Raw genomic sequence first — 18,752 nt, 5'->3', positions numbered from 1 at the left:
GAAAATTAGCCACCTGGAGGCAGGAAAAGACTCACCTGGAATGCCTTGTGGGATTACAAGTTGAATTTAATTAACTTCGGGATGAAAAAAATGGATATTTATTTCTTTTAGAAGATGTTTTTGAGGACTCCATAAGAGTTGTTGTTTCGTTGGTGGGGATCTAGATCAGCTTTTTCCTATGGTATACTGCCATACAAATTTCTATGGTTGCCATAGGCCAATGGTGATGTGCCATACAAATCCTTATGGCTTCCATTGGCGTATGGTATACTGCCATAGAAATGTTTATGGTTACCATTGCCCTATGGTATACTGCCATACAAATTTCTATGGTTGCCATAGGAGAATGGTGACGTGCCATATAAATGCCATACAGGTCTCTATGGTTACCATTGGGCTATGGTATCTTGCCATACAAATTTCTATGGTAGCCATAGGCTTATGGGGTTTTGCCATACAAATCTCTATGGTAACCATAGGCGTATGGTATCTTGCCATACAAATTTCTATGGTAGCCATAGGTTGCCATAGATTACCATAGGCTCCTCTATGGCAAATTTTCCTAAGGGTAGCGGAAAAAAAAGTAAGGTCAAAATGTGCTAAAATTTATCGTGCTCGTGGCTCTTATGGGAACACCAAAGAGCGCGGTATTTTTTATCAATTCAGTTAATGTAACATTATTATTGATTTATTTAAGAGGCAGAATGAGTTCTTTTCGTATGCATAGCAGGAAAAAAAGTAAGGTCAAAATGTGCTAAAATTTATCGTGCTCGTGGTTCTTATGGGAACATCAAAGAGCGCGGTATTTTTTATCAATTCAGTTAATGTAACATTATTATTGATTTATTTAAGAGGCAGAATGAGTTCTTTTCGTGTGCATAACGGGAAAAAGTATGGTCAAAACTACCTGAATATGATAAAATTTATCGTGTTCCTGGCTTTATGGGAACACTAAAAAGCGCGGTAATTTTTACCGAAAATATGGTTTGATAGTCTGCGATAAAATTTGGTGTGATAAAATTTGCTATTTTTATTTTGATATTTTAAACGTTATCATGCAAACTATTTATTCAGTTAAATTTACATTCTTTTGTATTTATTTTACTAAATGTGTAGTATTACGAGCTACAATTTTGAAAATCAGAATTTCCAGTCAACTATTACCATACGAACGGAAAATTTACCAGATGAATGGTTTCAATATCGTATATTTTGGATTTATTTGCCAAAAGTATAGTTACCAGAAATATCATTACTATAAGTTACAGTAGTTTTACCAGATCTTTTTCCTTGTGTATATTTCAACTTGAATAGAAATATAGTTAAAATTGTAAATTTATTGATGCAAATTTATACGATATTATGAACCGATTTTTCTCGGTGTGTTGCATTCTTATTTAAAGACTCAAGTTTGCTTAAAAAATACTTCGTGGAATATAACTTTTCAATAAAAATTTTAGAAACTACTTTAAAACATTTGTATCAAAAATATAGATCCGCATGCTTAAATATTTTATCTTTGTTTGTTCTTTCAAAAGATATTATTATAAGACTTCAGCTTTACTTTTTTTTAGAAAGTGCAATCGAGTATCGAATTTTCGTTGAACGTAAGTAAAGAAATTTCCGGCCAACTGTTACCATAAGAACAAAAAAATTACTAGGTGAATGGTTTAAATATAGTATGCATTTTGTTTTATTTGCCAGGAGTATAGTTTCTCTTTTACCAGAAATATCATTTCCATTTTGCGGTAATTCTACCAGAACCTTTTCTTTGTGTATATTTCAAGTTAAATAGAAACATGGTTAAAATTATAACTTTATTAATGCAAATTTTTATGTCATTATTGTTAAACATTGAACCGAATTTTCTCTGTGGGTTGCATTCGTAGTTAGAAATTCAAGTTAGTAGTCAGAATTTTTGTTAAGTGTAAATAAAGGAATTCACAGTCAACCGTTGCCATATGAATAGAAAAATTATCAGATGAATTGTTTAACATAACATAACATAACTTATTAAACATAAGTATGATTTTTCTTATCAGAAATTTCATTACCATACTGTAAGGTAATTAATTTTACCAGAATTGTTTTCTCCAAGCAGAAAGTTGAGTTAATAGTTAATTCGAAAGCCTATTTTGTACACGTTAACGTGAAAAGAATTCTGCGAATTTATTAAAAAGTATTATAAATAAATTTAAACCCAAGTTTATATAATATAAAAATAAGGATCTAACATAATTTCTCATAGTCTGAAAATCTCAAAACGTGGCTCCTTAAAAGTAGAAGATGAAGATTTTATTTGACTGTCTTTAAAATAAAATTAAGAAAAGTTGTAAAGGAAATTTTTACCAGAAAATTCTTTTTTATTGCTTATTTACCGGTACTTTTCTGTAATATTTATTTATCAACCTTTCGTGGAATTATTCTAAATTATTATTACATTCTTAATATTAATTGATATATGAAGTGAAATACTTAGAGCGTAAAGCGGTGTTCCTTTATTATAAATCACTCTTATTATATTACCTTTATTCGCTACATCTTATAATAAACATATTTAATACGGTATATAACTTATGAACAATTTTTCAATTTTTGGGTTATAAATGAGTAATATTTATAATAAGTTTTATGCATAACTACATCCAATAAACATAAGCAATTAAAATAATGAATACAAATTTGGAGGATTATATTTGGAGCTAATTTTACCACTATTTGAAAAATAATCTCATTTACGGGAAAGAATTAACAAGCTTTGCACTCGATTCAAAAATTTAAGAATCTATTTAATATAAGAAATTGCATCTGAAGGTGCAATGATAGTCAAGCAAAATGATAGGGTTTAAATTTTATTTTTAAAGGATTAAGAACTGAACATGTTAAAATGAAGAAACACAATAGTTGAACTATTTTAGTTCAGTAATTTTATTTCACCTTATGACCTGTGCTCATGAAGAACTTATCGACCGTACGTCTACTAAGTCTAGGAGGGCTACAATCCTAAATTTGTGAAATGGCCCAAGACGAAGAGCGGTGGCTGAATTCCGCTTGGCCACCGGTCATGACTGTCTGCGAAAACATGTCTAGATTTGGTATCGTTCCTTCCCCGGTATGCACTCTTTGCAGTTCTGGTGAGGACATGGACTCCACGCACCTTCTCCGCTGCTCTGCACTTTGCAGGAATTTTATCACTGAACGCTATTGGGAAGCGAGAGACATGTTGTGATTAATAGACTCTGTTGCAGCATCTTTTGTTTCTGTTCTTATTTTTAGATGTTTATGAATGTTGTTACTGTGTATAATCTGCCATTGGAAATAAATAAAAAAAAATTGTTTCAAGAATCTACCATTAAATACAACACGGGAGAAAAGTTCTGGTAAAATTAATCCTACTGTATGGTAATGACTTTTCTGGTAAAAATTCTAATCTTGGTAGCAATAAAAACCAAAACACATGGTATTTAAACTATGCATTTGGTAACTTTTCCGTTCATACGGTAACGGTTAACCGGAAATTCTGGTTTTCATAATTATTGTTTTTATTACCACACATTCAATAAAAATAATCAAAGCTGAAAAATAAAATTAACTGATTAAATGATTTTTATGCCATACTCTAAATTATCATGATAAAATTACCAAATTATACCAAATCTACCAAATTTTATCATTTATTATAAAACTATATTTATTGTTATTTTTACCCAATCATTACCAAAGAGCAATGGTAAAAATTACCAAGCCTTTTAGCGTTCCCATTGAGCCGGAAACACGGTACATTTTACGAAATTCTGGTAACTTAGACCATTTTTTTTCTCAGTGAAAATTAGTCTCTTATAATAGATATTAATAAGCACAGAAATTTGCAAATATATAATTTATACCCTGCTGTATGATTAAGATATTGGTTGGCTGAGCTATTAATATATTACAATCACATTAAACTATATATAAGCTATTAATTAGAACACATTGTTATAAATATATAATTCAGAACTCACAAGAAACCAAGCTTTTACGAAATTGGTTATTCTCACGTAAGCTAACTTTTTAGGTAAAAGTTCGGCAATCTGAAATGAAAGAATTATAAGTCCAATTTTCCAACATACTAAAAAAAAAATGATAAGAGAAAAAATATGTTTCTTATGTACTGATTATGGGATCTTTATGTCTTTTTCAATTTTTTTCTCTCATATTAGTTTAAGAAATGGATATTTAAAAGAAATATTGTAATAAATGAAACATGAGTACAAAATAATGTTTAATTTGTTAAAAACATCTTTGAAATCTCAAACAATTAGAGTATTCATCAAACTAAAATTATTTACCTCAACCTTTTAAACTTAAATAAATATGAAGCAATCAGTACTTAATGTACACTGTAAAAAATTTCAATTCAAGCTACAGTATAAGGCTCTTTGAGTGCACCAGTCGTAAAATCTATTTTTGTCTCAAAATATTATACAGTAATGTTTATAACAATATTTGTTTAATTGAGTAATTGAGTGTGATTTTATAGTAATTATTACTGTAAAAGTTGTAGTATATTAGATTATTTTTCCATAGCATGTTCCGGTAAAAATAGATCAGTCAGGGTGATCCGTATTTACAGTAATTTGATCCGAAATTTTGTATAATGCAGATTTTGAATTTGCATTTTTTTTTCCAAGTATTATTACAAGTATTTCGATATTCGAATTATTTCATGCTAACAAAATTTATTTGATGTATAGCGCAAAATCCTTTTTTACCGTAAAATATTATACCATAAATGTTGCAATATTATTTATTTAATTAAAGTGATTGAGCGACTTTACGGTAATTAATACTATAAAAGTTACGGCATACCAAATTTTTGTTCCGTTACATGTTCCAGTAAAGTGGAAAACTCAGGATGCCGTCTTTTTTTGAATTATTTCATGCTAGCAATATTTGATGTCTAAGGTAGTTTATCTTAAAAATATCTTGATTTTTATTATTCATGAATATGACACTAGCATTGTTTCAATTTAATTCAACACTCAGTTTTTATGGATTTTTTTTTAAAATATGTCATCACCCGCTACTGCTATAACCCCAGCACGCGTGCTATAGCAGTTGGAATTCCATGCTTTACATAAAAACTTCGAAATCGATTTCCTTTTCAAAACGTTTTACTGATCTCTCTTAATAGGAAATAGTTTCATGCAGTCAATTTTCTGAAGCGAAATAATTTTCTTAAAATTAGCTAGAATTGATCGGAAGTACGGGAAATTGCATTCGTGTTACTTAAAAAAGATGAGGCTACATTTTACTGAAGTATATGGGCATCAAATACCCTTTGAAGAAGAGTGATCGTAAATTTCAAGGTTCATTAAACACAAAAATTGGCATGCAAATCATCGATAATCGCGTGTTCCTATGACGCAAATTACTTACTTATAATAAAAAACGTTAGGCGATTTCCGCACAAAGTGTTACTTAACTAGCATTAACTGTTAAAGTAATTTTGTCTTAAAGCCATTTAGAATCTATAGGAAGTAATTTAGTAGTTTAAATTGTTACGTGTTTTTCATTCAAATTGGTAAAATTTGAAAGCGAATGCCAATCGTGATAGAATAGAATTAAGAATAATTTCATTCTAAATGAAATGCTTAAACTTTGAACAAGGGTTGAGGCACAAAATCAGAATAAACGTTATTACAATAACTAGGTCTTAAGAGGGCGCTTTAATGCTGCAGAAACTTTTCATGACCAATTCTGTTGTACCTCAATTGGTAATTTAGAATTTAAAATACAGAAAATTGATTTCAGATAAACCAAATGTAAACTTTGAAGTTTTAAATGCTGATTTCTTTTTTAAATATCGAAATACAAACAAATTATGACAAGATTTTCTTTCTGCTCAATTCTGGTATAATTTGTTTGTATATCAATATGATGAAAATTTTTTCTTCCTCTTTGGAATTTTTATGGCTTACACTAGCCTTACTTTAACTAACTTTTCCCAACTATTTTAAAATTTTTAATTACTATTGTAGGTACAACAGAATTCGCCATGACGTGTTTCTTCTGTGGTACAGCATCTTCAGAATTTTTTTTACTCAAGAATATTAATAGCTTCAAATATATTATTTTATAATCGTTGTTGAACGGCTGACCCAATTATGAGTTTACGACTATCAATGCTCAACTCTAGTAGTCTTGTAATTTTGAACCCAACCCAAAAGATAAGGGCACTCCTGGATCAAACATTGGGAGGAACTAGCCTTCATGGAGAACTTTTTGCTGGAACTAACCGGCATTTGCAATTCAAACCACAAGCTAAAACCACGGTGGAAAACCCCCGGAAAGAAAACCACGAAAACCACCCGCGATTAGACTGACGATGGCAAGGGGATTCCTACCCAGATCCGTTAACTACCGAGGATATTTTACGTCATCAATGGGGTCGATGCGAGCTGGGAGCAGAATTCGTTTCAACCAGTGACCGCTGGGGTTCGGAAATGGGTCCCCTCATTGGGTGGCAAACGCCTTATCCCCTGAGCAACTGCAGCTAGATCTATCTCTCAATATAACTAAAATAAACGTTCTGTAACGGAAAGAACTAACTAAATAAGATAAACTGGGGATATCGCACCAACTGCAATATGCCTAATGGATTTTAAATTAGCATATTTAGCAAGAAAAAAAAACTTGTGCAAGTTTTTCCGGGGGTGGTTACGAGTTTTACACTTCGAGTTGGTTCCCTTCTCATAAGTTTTTAAAAATTTTTTTTATTTTTTTTTATTATTATTTATTTACTTATTTTGGCTGTCCGCTGCGGAAGTTGCTGTGAATTAGTGATTTTTTTGTCGCGTATCACGATACATTTTGCTGCGGTTCTTATTCTTAATTGACATACTCCCAAATTTGCGAATGAATATTTTTTTACTCGCTTCAAAATGCTTAACTTTCCATTAAAATTCTTTTTAGGAGATAAGCACTTTGTAGCAGTAGTAGTACGAAAAAATAAAGGCATGGACATAAATTTCATTTTAAATAAAGGGAAAGCTAAGAAATTTTTTTTTCTTCTCCTTTCAACCCTACGTCATATGACAGCAATCTGAAATATTGCCCTACAAATGAAATGTTATTCCAAAACTCTAAGTAACATGATAAATTAATGTTTATTGTGTCGTTTACTAAGCAGTAACAGCTTTAAAAAGGCAAACGAATGTCCTCAGAAATTAACTTATGATAAAAAATTGCGCTCCATTTTGTGAAACATAGTGTATGTTATTTATTTGACAGTAAACGTGTAAATTTCATATGTTCATCGTCAACACATTTGTTACTCAGGGAAAGATAACGTCCAAAAATGTACTTTTTTATTGCATTAAGCAATTTAATGCATTTTGAAAACTAAATTAAGAATTAAAACTAAAATTTATATGAAATATATAGTTTGATGTTTCATTCATTAAATATAGTTCAAATTTTATTTTTATGGAAATTAATTCGTAGCTTAGAATTAAATTACTGATTTTTTTCAATTTTTCAGTTATAATTCGTAGTCTTATGACCATTGATTATCTTTGAAATAAAAATGAATGGGAAAAAAGAACTTTGTTTCATTCCTCGTGGTGTTTATTTATTGAAATTTTATAAGTTAGTTATCTTTTTTTTCATTTTTAATTATGTTCTTTTTTGAGTTAAATTAATAGAAAATAAATAATTAAATAAAATAAATAAATAAAAAAATTAAAATCTTGGCGTAACTTTTCTGATAAAAAAGTAATAACAGTTCTATAAGAATCACTGTTGGTTTTTAAAGTAACAGTGTCAGAGGCATAGTGCTGCTATCTGTTGTATAAAATAAAAAGTTTTAGCAACGGAGCTGGGAGTTTTAAAACATTAAGCTACAGAATAAACCTGTAAAATTATTTTTTAAAAAACTGCTATTTAAACGATGGATATAAATGATGCAAATGAAAATTTAGTGTACAGTTATAGCATAAGTGAATATAGATTAAATATGAAATAAATAGAAATTAAGTATAAAAATAAATTCTTGATTGATGAATTGACTTAAAATTTTTTAAACATCTAACTATTAATTTATATATTAAAGTAATTTATTCTTTTTTTTATGTTTGCATAAGTGCTTAATAAATATATCTTTTCGAAATACATAGTTAGTTCCCCTTTAACAGTCATTCATCTTTAAAAATCTTAACTTTTAGACTGAAAAATCGGTACTATAATTCGCAAGTTCTATAATTTATTTATTCTGCATTTTTTTTTATTTGTATTTTTCGAACGATTAAGTACCAGTTTTGATTATAATTAACGAATTCACGCTGAAATATGTCGCTTTATACTTTTTCTGGTTTCAGACTTAGCTCCGCAAATTGCAATTTTAAATCACATTCGTCTGTCTTCACTAAAATAGTGAAGAACTGAAGTTCTTCACAACTTCTCCATAGCGCTTGTTAATGCATTTTACCCTGAGTTTCCCATCTTGGCCGCTGCGGTTCTTCTTCTTTTTTTTCCCTCTTTTTTTTCCACATGTATATTACAGTTTTTCCAGCTACCTTTTTCATTTTTCGTTCACAACTATACGTTTTATAATTCCAAATCACTTTTGTTTCTTCTCGTTCATGTTTAGCAAGTCTTGAAAATGGGCGCCTGTTTTTGAACTTCTGAAAAAATTTTGACAATAAATTTTGAAAAATGTTAATTCGCCTATTTTTGAAGCTAATAATGCTTTCAATCAAGCAATCGTAATTAAATTTCAGATTCACGATTTTTTCATAAAACATTTATTTGTTGAGAATTCATATCTGTAATAATAATAGAAATAAATCTTGCGTCTGTCTGCGTGGGTATCTCTTATAACGTTATAACTCCACAACCGTTTGTGCTAGGGTCTTGAAATTAGTGCAGCAGATACAAGGGGAAATGTCAACCCTAGATGTTTAGGCCGGGATAACCTGGTCAGTGGGGTGCCTGGCCCATGTCCAAGGAGTCGTGGGTTCCGTCCCCGCCGGTCGAAGACTCCCCGTGTAGTAAATGGTGACTGATGCACGTTAAATCTGTCGAGTCTCAAAGTCCTCCATGTTCCCATAACTAATCAATACCTCTGGGGGCACCGATCCAGGAGTTCCCTTGTCTTCTGGATTGGTTCAAAATTACAAGGCTATGGCGTTGAACATTAGTAGTCTTAAACCCAAAAATTGGGTCGACTGTTCAACGGCGGTCATAAAATGAAATAAAACCCTTGATGTTTAGATTCGTTAAGAATTTAAACTAGTTAGTTCGGGAGAAATTTTAAATATTTTTAAAACTAAATTATTTAGTTAAATTTTTGAGAATGCCTAATGTTAGTCGTGGAAGAAAAATTTACTTTTTTAAAAGTCCCGCATGTATACCACCAATAGCATAAATTATGTTTACTAGTTCACAGATTAATTAATTTAAATTCGAGTTTCAAAAAGTGGTCAAGGAGAGTTTCAATAATCTGACCAGCGTCCTCCTGAAACTAAAATAGATTTCTATACAGATCTTTGAAAAGTCGTTACTTTACCTTTTCAATTTAATATTTTAATAATAGAAATTCTTCGTAGAGATTCCGCAACAAAAATAATTCTTTTAAAATAATTAGAAATTTAAAGAGGGGAGTTTCGGATGTTTTTTAGGCGGAAGCTTTTTAGCTAAGTTTCAAGGAACGTGTTTATTATACAGTGTATTGTTACGATTTTGAAATGCGTTTCTATCAATATGAATAACGTAAAATTAATAGTTCAAGCTAAGCACTAAAGTACCAATTCATTTAGAAAATTGTTTAAATGTGGATGGTGTGGTAATTTTGACTATCATGTAATTTTGACTATCATAAATTCAAGAAAAGCATGACATTTTTTTCCTCAAATTTATCAATAATTTATTTTAATGATGAAGAAATTTTAATGATTTATAACTGTTTCTCTTAGATCTAAATTACAGCAAATAATTAAAAATTATTGTTTTGAAGTGAGCCGTGTTTAAAAGATATTACATTTAAAGCAGAAAAAAGGCACCGATGTTTCATTGAAATAATTTCATGGAAGTTATATAGGCTCCTAAGCATATAGCGTTACACTTTTTGGTTAGGAGCAGCCATTTTTACTAAATAACATGCTCCCTGAGAGCTGCACAAAACTAAAATCAGAAATTTTGAAGGAATATTACTGAGTCCTGTTGGCTCAGGAAAAAGAAAGTTCGCCTTCCAATGTGGTGAACCGGGATCCAAACAGCAGCTATGGCTGGTTGGTACGAATTCTGCATCCGGCTTGCACCGATCACTGTGTTGACGTAAAATATCCTCTGTAGTAGACCGATCATGGGTTAGAGTCTCCTTGCCGTCAAGCTAGCCGTGAGATGTTTTCGTGGTTTTCTTCTCATTGTTACGCGAATGCTAGTTCCATCAAAAAATCTTCCCCGAAAGTAAATTTCTCACAATACTTGATCCAGGAGTTCCCTTGTCTTCTGGATTGGGTTCAAAATATTACAAGGCTACGGAGTTGAACATTAGTAGTCTGAACCCAAAATTAGGTCGGCTGTTCAACGACGCTTATTAAAAAAATAAAAGGTTATGATTATTCAGAAAACTCTGATTTCAAACTGATCATGCATACTCTTCGAATCCTGTGTAATGGTAAGTAATCCATATTTCACTATTCCTTTGACAACAGATTACGCCCTGGACCTTCTGGATTAATAATAGGTCGTCCTCTGTCATTCTTTCTTCATTTATAGTGAATTCAAGACGTTTCACGTTTATTGAGCGGTAACATCAAAAGAAAAAGTGCTTTGAATAGTTTTCTCGAGAATTTTTTCATCGATTAACTCATTGTTAATGAAAAAATGCTAGTTTTTTAAAAAGGCAAAAATGTGTAACACCTGTTTCTGGAGTGATTTTTGCACAGATTAAAAAAATAACTGAAACAAAATTTCGGTCTCTGTATTGAAATAGGTGGTTCAGAACGGACGTTCTAATTGGCGTTTGAATAAAAATTGCGTCTATTGGAACTTCATGTTTTAGTCGTTATAATGGAAGGATCTCATTAATGTGTGTCGTACTAAAGAGCGTAGACTGTATAAACGGTGCTTTATTATAATAAAATTCGAATCTTCCAAGCTAATTATTAATAGTGTTAAAATAAATGAGCTACTTAATACAGAATTTAACGATCATTCAAAATTTATGTACAAAATTAACTTTTGATAGATTTCCTTTCGCACGGTTTATAAAATGATTTATTGATCATCATTTTCACTCAGGTAATATATTTTGATTATGAAGATTCATAAAGTGTCGTAAAATTTAAGTCAATTTCCTAACAACATTTGAGATTGAATAGTTTACATAGTTTATATATTTATGCATATTATGTTTTATAAAAATAACTTGAGAGTTTGCATATTGAGTTATGTTTTATTAGAAAAAGTTTTACAAAAGCTAGGTAGTAGTATATATGATTTGATAAAATAAATGTATAAGAAAAATCTATGTGAAACAGTTAAATTTTTATTTCATTCTGTTTTTGTTTTCTTTTTTTTTCCTCATAAATAGTTCATGACATTCAGCAGAATCACAAATTTCGATTATTTCAGCTGAAAACCTTCTGCCAGTTAGAAGTGGTTCAAAAGTTTAACTAATTTACCAAAACTTTCAAATATATACGCAGTCACCACCGTAAATTCGTATTTTTAGAAATCCTTAAAAAATTTTAGTTAAATAAATATTGGAGGAGGTGAATGATAAATATATTAAGTGAAGAAAAAGGAATTCGCCACTGAAATTTGGTGAATCACAATCTACCGTCTTCGAACAGCCGATCCAATTATGAGTTTACGACTACCAATGCTCAATTCCGTAGCATTGAAATTTTGAATCCAATTCGGAAGACAAGGGAACTCCTGGATCAATATATTGGGAGAAACATTGCATTCGTGGAAGAATTTTTAATGTAACCAACTTTTTAATGCATTACATGGAGAGGAAACACTTGAAAACCTCTCACGGTTATACCAGCGACAAGGGAACTGCGATACATGATCTTTCTCCCACTGAGTATATTTTACGTCAACACTATGGTCGGTGCGAGCAGAGTGCGGAATTAGCCATCGCTGGTAATCAAAACCGGTTTATAAAAAAAAACTCATTGCGAGGTGAGCACTCTATCCCCTGAGCTACCACGGCTCAAGAAGATAGGATTGAAAACATCAAAATCTGTTTGATTTAACGAGGATACAGAGAGAAATTGATAAGCAATTATTACTACTACTGCTAAGTTTCATCTGACGATAAAGCTGTTTTTTTTTATTTTTTTCAATATCCTTTCTTCAATAGTGATTTATAATATGTCGATTGTGTTTTCTTTTATCAGTACTAATTTGAGACCTCCAATACGGAAAAAAATACTTTAATAATCTGATTAAATGGCTGTATATTCCGCATATTTCTTTTGCACGCTTTATATGTTAACGCTGTTTATTAAACGATAGCAAAGAGCTATCAAGGTTTTTTTTTGGGAGAGACTCAGTATAAAAAGCATGCTTTGGAAAACGGGTATCTATTTTTTTGCTCAAAATTAAATAAATAAGCAACTGCTCAAGTTTTACGCAAGCTCCTGACAGAAGGAATATGTTTATGGCTTCCTTCTTTTTGCTGACAAGGATGGTGGGGGAGTGGTATCAATGCTTTCGTGAGGTATTAAAAACTCCCTTTCAATTCTTTTTTTAATGAAAAAAAAATGCAACAAAGAGATTTAGAGAAAAATTTACACTTGCTAAAGTTTCAATTTTGAAACAAGAGATAAGTTAAAGGAGAGAAAAAATTTCCTTCAGGAGTTTCGGAGACTAAGAGTTTTAATAGATGATAGAAAACATAAAAGATTACTAAAGAATATTCCAATCAAAATTTTAAATTTTCTTTAAAATTCCAAGTTACATTGTTCATTAAAAATTAATCCTAAAATTAGATTACTACAGTAAACGTCAAAGTTAACGCAAAAAACAAGGGGTGCTGCGACTTAATTATGCAAGCAATGAGAGTGGTTTGTGATTGCCTATTTTTGCAGAGATAAAGGTGATAGAAGTGCAAAATATTCAAAAACATGCTTAAGTAATATTTAAATGAGCCTTACCTGAGTCCCTAACAAGTAATACTTTATACCACACTAAAAAATGGATTTATATCGAGATGAATAGTTAAAATTTTGAGTGAATAAGTTGCTCAACGCAAAGCTTCGTTCTGAAAAATCTTATTTTATTGATAATGCATAGTTTATTACACTTAACATACTGGATTTATGAGGCCTATTATTATCCTACCTTCAAATTCCTTTTTCGACATGTTTTGAATTAAAGACTTTAAGTAGCGTTATCAGTTTGTGACTGTTTTTTTCGACTGCTTTGGCGAGAACTCGATGACCTCGCCAACGAATCTCTCATTCTTCTGAGTGTAGAGAACACTAAAGTCAGTTCATATCTTGAACTGCTAGTACTTGATGGTCTTCTGCTCTTTCGCTTCAGGTGGAAAGCGCCGTAGATTATAGGGTTAAGCACAGCCGTAGAGCTTCCAAAGAAGAAGATGGCATCATTGAGATCTTCTCCCAGTTGTTCGTCAGGCTCAAGAAACACGGTTATGATCATGCTTATGTAATAGGGTGTCCAGCATACCATGAAGGTTGTGACAATGACCACTGTGATCCATAAAGACTTAACCTTAGCTCTACGAAGTATTTTGTAACGAGCATCCTCAAAGAGATTGGGAGAATCACCGAACACTCTTTTCTTACCTTAAATAAATAAAAAAAAAATTAAAGGTATTAGTTCTTTTTCTGCTAACTTCACCTGTGTAAAACAATATAGTTTTATTTGTGTTAAAAATTATTATAATTTTTTATTAAATGAAACGTAATGATATTATAGGCTGAAGAGCAACTGTCCTATAACTCTTTCAGTGCTGCCAAAGTGTCAATAGAAACAACAACTATAACTTTGTGATCTAAAATTTAAATTTAAGATTGCACACTCAGTAAAATTGGTTCATTGTTGAAACATAGTATAGGTGTTTTGAACTATAATATCTCTTGATCTTTAGTGCAACCTTTAAAAATGATAATTATATTTTTGTTCAGGTTGAATTTTAGTATCATGAAATCAATTTCCAAAAGGATTATTTCGCAATTTCTTATAGGCACCGTATTTAAGGCTTCAGGACGTTTGAATGATATTATAATTCAACTTGCACGCAAAGTTCTAAGGATTAGAAATTGCTGAATACTTCCAGTATTGAAATTTGTACAGATTAGATTATTGGCAAATTACTGAATACTTCTAGCACTTACTGGCAATAGTTAGAAATGTCGTATAGTATGTTGCAATGAGTAAGATTAATGGAATGATGAACATAAACAGAAGACTGTTAGAAGGTAAATTACTGAATACTTCTAGCACTTACTGGCAATAGTTAGAAATGTCGTAGAGTATGTTGCAATGAGTAAGATTAATGGAATGATGAACATAAACAGAAGACTGTTAGAAGGTAAATTACTGAATACTTCTAGCACTTACTGGCAATAGTTAGAAATGTCGTAGAGTATGTTGCAATGAGTAAGATTAATGGAATGATGAACATAAACAGAAGACTGTTAGAAGGTAAATTACTGAATACTTCTAGCACTTACTGGCAATAGTTAGAAATGTCGTAGAGTATGTTGCAATGAGTAAGATTAATGGAATGATGAACATAAACAGAAGACTGATAGAAGGTAAATTACTGAATACTTCTAGCACTTACTGGCAATAGTTAGAAATGTCGTAGAGTATGTTGCAATGAGTAAGATTAATGGAATGATGAACATGAACAGAAGACTGATAGAAGTGTACAACTGCTCTTGCCAAGCTGCTGTGTAAAAACCGTATGTGACGCATTGGTAGAACTCTTCTTCGAAAGGACCTTTCACTACACGGAATATCACTACCTGTAAACCACAAAAAAAAAGAGATTTAAATTCTAGCTAAGATAACAGACTGGAAACAACAAATATCGGTTGGTTGACTAAAGTAATTAAAGTAAATTCTGTATGGTATTTAAATTCCGTCTGGTCTTATTTAGCACACAAAATAAAGACTCTAATTTCTATTACAAAATAAATTATGTTTGACCCATTAATACGCATAAACTGTTTCTGTTATGCAACATTGGAAATGATTTTGATTGAAAGTTATATGTTTCATTAAAATGATGCTTGAAAGTTTCCATTTTTGTTGCTACAATAATAATTTTGAAAATTTCATGACATTTTTATTAATAGATGGCATTACATAAATCAATGACAATTTAATATTTAATAACTAGAGTAGAACTTTTATTATATGTTTACTTCAATAGTAACATAAGCATTCCCACCTAACTTAAAACGACGTGTTTGTTGATGTAGCATAAATTGTTTTTGATTTCTATCAAAGCTTAGGTAAATATGGTTTATACATAAATTCCTCTTATATACATTTGTATTCTACATCAGCGGTTTCCAAATTGTGTTCCTTGGAACCTTGAGGCTCCATGGTAGATTCACAGTTATTCCGAGTGTTCGAATTTTTTAAACTAGAAACCTGTCATTATATTTATATGCAAGTCGACCGGAATGTGTAGTGGTCAGGAATCTGACCTGTCATCAGAAAGGTCCTGGGTTCTAATCCCAGACGAGGCATGAATGCTCCTTCATTCTTAGTGCTAACTGTCCTTACTGTGGGACGTTGGCCCACTTAATGTGGTTCCCCTGGAAAAGTGGCCAAAATATCTGCCCTGCTAATACCTGAGGGACGAGTGTCAATCGAGTGGGCATTGCTAAAAAAATATTTATATTCGAACATTAACCCTCATTTATTGGACATTTTGGTTATTTTTAATCGAGTAATTTAAGTAGAATAGTAAAATATAAACAAAAAATTAAGTAGCAAAAGTTTTTTAAAAATATTTTTTCCAATAACAATATATTGAATAATATATGGAAAGAATATGCGTTTATTAAATACTGCATTTTTATTTCTTATTGAAATTTAGATCAATATTAAATGATCAAATCCTAGAATATAGAATTATGCCTCTCTGACAATCATTCTCAACATTTATTGTAGTTTTTTTTAATTCAGTGTACTTTATTCATTTTCAGCTTATGTATAAGCCAAAAACAAGTCCAGAACTAGTATAGATGTCATTCCAGCTGTGAGAATTCAACTGTTTGACATAAATTCTACAATTTTAAGTTTATTATTGATAAAAGTATGACTGAATAAATTTCATTCTTCACATTAAATCTAATCAAATAATTTTTTTAATGTATTCATGCCTTACTAATTCTGTTTACTAAATTGAGAACTGCAATTATAAACTTAAAAATTTCCTTTGAAAAAAAAGAGGTTTCGTTTGAATTATTACTTTTCACATCTTTAGTTACTTATGTACAGTCAGCAAAAAAAAAAAGATATCACCCTGAATAACTTTTGTTATAATGATCGGATTTTCACGATCTAAGTGTCAATCTTAATGGTTCCCGGGGGTGACCTCAAATATGCTAATTAATTAGTGCTAACTATTAATTAAGTTACGAAATCTGACACAAAAACGTACTTTCTCTGAATAAACATGTATTTTTTTTTACATATTTGGATTCCTAACCTTCAAAATATAGGGGGTAGCCGCAATCTGGGAAATGTGGTCCCCATAGTTTGGTCAGGAGAGCGATCCAAAGTTCGTACCCCTTAATGTTAATTTCGCTTTTTGCGTTTTCAGTCATATTTTCAAAACTAATGAAGCAATTCAAAAAAAATTGCACCCACTCATAAAACTCATTTACCCAAAGATAATTTCATGAAAAAAATAATTTTTAATAATTATTAATTATTTTTTATTATTTAATTAAATTGAGGATGAAAAAATTTTGAATTATAAGGTATGAATTTTTTTATACCATAATAATCTACATATTTTTCAATAGAAAAATCTAAAGTTTCAACTGTTTTTATTTATTAGAAGCTGAAAAAAATTAAAATTAATTATTTTTAAAAAAATAATTTGGCGACAATAAAAAAATGATTAAATGGGGCGATTAATATTAAAATGTGATAAACTTGCGAGGAACTTGACTTCGCGCGCGTAGTGTAAAATTTCATTCATATTTTTTTCGCTAATAATCGTTTGCTAATCTTTTTATTTTTATTTCTTTCAAACTATAAAATACGATGTTTCTTTTTAGTCATTTAATAATGTATTTGTAATTTAGTAAAGAAATTATGAATAAAACATTTTGAATAAAGAACACTTTATTCAACGAATGTCTAGTTTTATAAAGGCGTGCTTCTGATAGAATATGATTATGCACCAGATTGTGCTTACTTAATGTGATTATTTTTTAATTTTTGATTTTCTTTTCAATAACTGATACAATTTCAATAATATACACACGTATGCATAGATTTGGAATAATATATTTATCAATTTCTTGAATATATATTTTATAATTATTAATACGAATGCGTAGTCAACATTTTTAATCATCTTAAAACTTCCCCCGGTGGCTGAGCGGTAGCGCTTCGTTCTGTTGTTCCTCGGGCCGGGCAAGGCTGACTCAGCCTTTCATCCCTTCAGTGGGTCGATAAATAAGTACCAAGCATGATTGGGAACTAAACACTGGGGGTTCCGCGTTCGGCTGACCACCTGACCGGAACATCTGCTCCTGCACCCCAGAGCCCTAGGTCCAGAAAACTGAGATGGGCATAGTAGGCCTTGGCCCTCCATGGGCTGTCGGGCAGCTGAGTTTAGAGTAGAGTTTTTTTTAACTTCTTTACATCTTATATATCGCCTTAATCTTAAAATAAATTTGTAAATTACCTGTCTATGCGTGTTTCGCAGAATTATTTTTCGAACTTTTTTATTGAATTTTAATGCAATTTTTTTTAAAATTCTATTATGTATATTTTTTTCCAATAATATACTAATCAATTGTTTAAGTACTTTAATTTATGTTTTTCTTTAAAATAAAATTACTTTTTAAGTTATTGCTAAGTTCTTATTGAAAGAAAACTTAAAATTATTGCCAGCTATCTGAGAATTAAATCTTGTTAAGAAATTAAAAATATTCTACTGATCACACTCAATATCATTCGAAGCAGAACAGCTGACTATTTACTAAAAATACTATTGTTTACGAAAAATGAAGATAAATTATTAATTTTATTTTTTTTATTACTTCTTATTTATTCGAGTAATGAAAAGTAAATGCGTATGTGCGCACAGGGGAAAAATTTAACAGATTGTTTTGTTTTTTAAATGAACAAAAAACTATGGGCATGCAATTTTAATTCAACATTCAAAGTTAATCTTGTGCGCTAACCCTTTTAAGTTACCCTTTTGTCTTAAAAAGTTGAAAATATTTTCTTTAAAAGTTGTTTGTATAATTTCTCAACTTTTGCACAGTTAAAAAAAATATTGCTATATCAGGAAAATGTTCGATATGCCTTGTTTTGTTAAACAACTACTAAAATAAAAAATTGCAAAAAGATTTGAAAAATGTGCTATTTTTAGAATCATCATCTCAAAAATTGTTCTTTTACTCCATTTGACTTTTTTCTTCTTAAATAACTTATAATCATAGTTTTAACACACGTTTTGAAGAAATTATGTATACAAATTTCTCCTAATATTTCGTAATAAAAAAACAAGAATATTAATGATT

At 30.5% G+C, this 18,752-nt stretch overlaps 1 protein-coding gene across 2 annotated transcripts in view; it reads right to left on the bottom strand.

Annotated features, from left to right (window-relative positions):
* The window catches only part of LOC107456503 (gonadotropin-releasing hormone receptor), a 120,634-nt gene that overhangs the window by 9,922 nt on the left and 91,960 nt on the right, over positions 1-18,752 (bottom strand). The window contains exons 2-3 of one of the 2 annotated variants that reach the window (XM_043049648.3): positions 14,813-14,996; positions 13,342-13,808 (exon numbers count right to left, since the gene is read on the bottom strand). In XM_043049648.3, the coding sequence (XP_042905582.2) occupies positions 13,381-13,808; positions 14,813-14,996 (612 nt within the window). In that variant the 3' untranslated portion in view covers positions 13,342-13,380. Of the gene's footprint in view, positions 1-12,686; positions 13,809-14,812; positions 14,997-18,752 lie in introns of those variants that run through there. The other variant, XM_043049639.3, reaches the window with a different exon arrangement.

This window comes from Parasteatoda tepidariorum, chromosome 8 (genome assembly GCF_982258835.1).
Source record: "Parasteatoda tepidariorum strain Cologne lab strain chromosome 8, Ptep-v5.0, whole genome shotgun sequence".
NCBI classification, from domain to species: Eukaryota; Metazoa; Arthropoda; class Arachnida; order Araneae; family Theridiidae; genus Parasteatoda; species Parasteatoda tepidariorum.
Note: the sequence above shows the minus strand (reverse complement) of the source record. Positions and strands in the feature narration are given on the sequence as shown.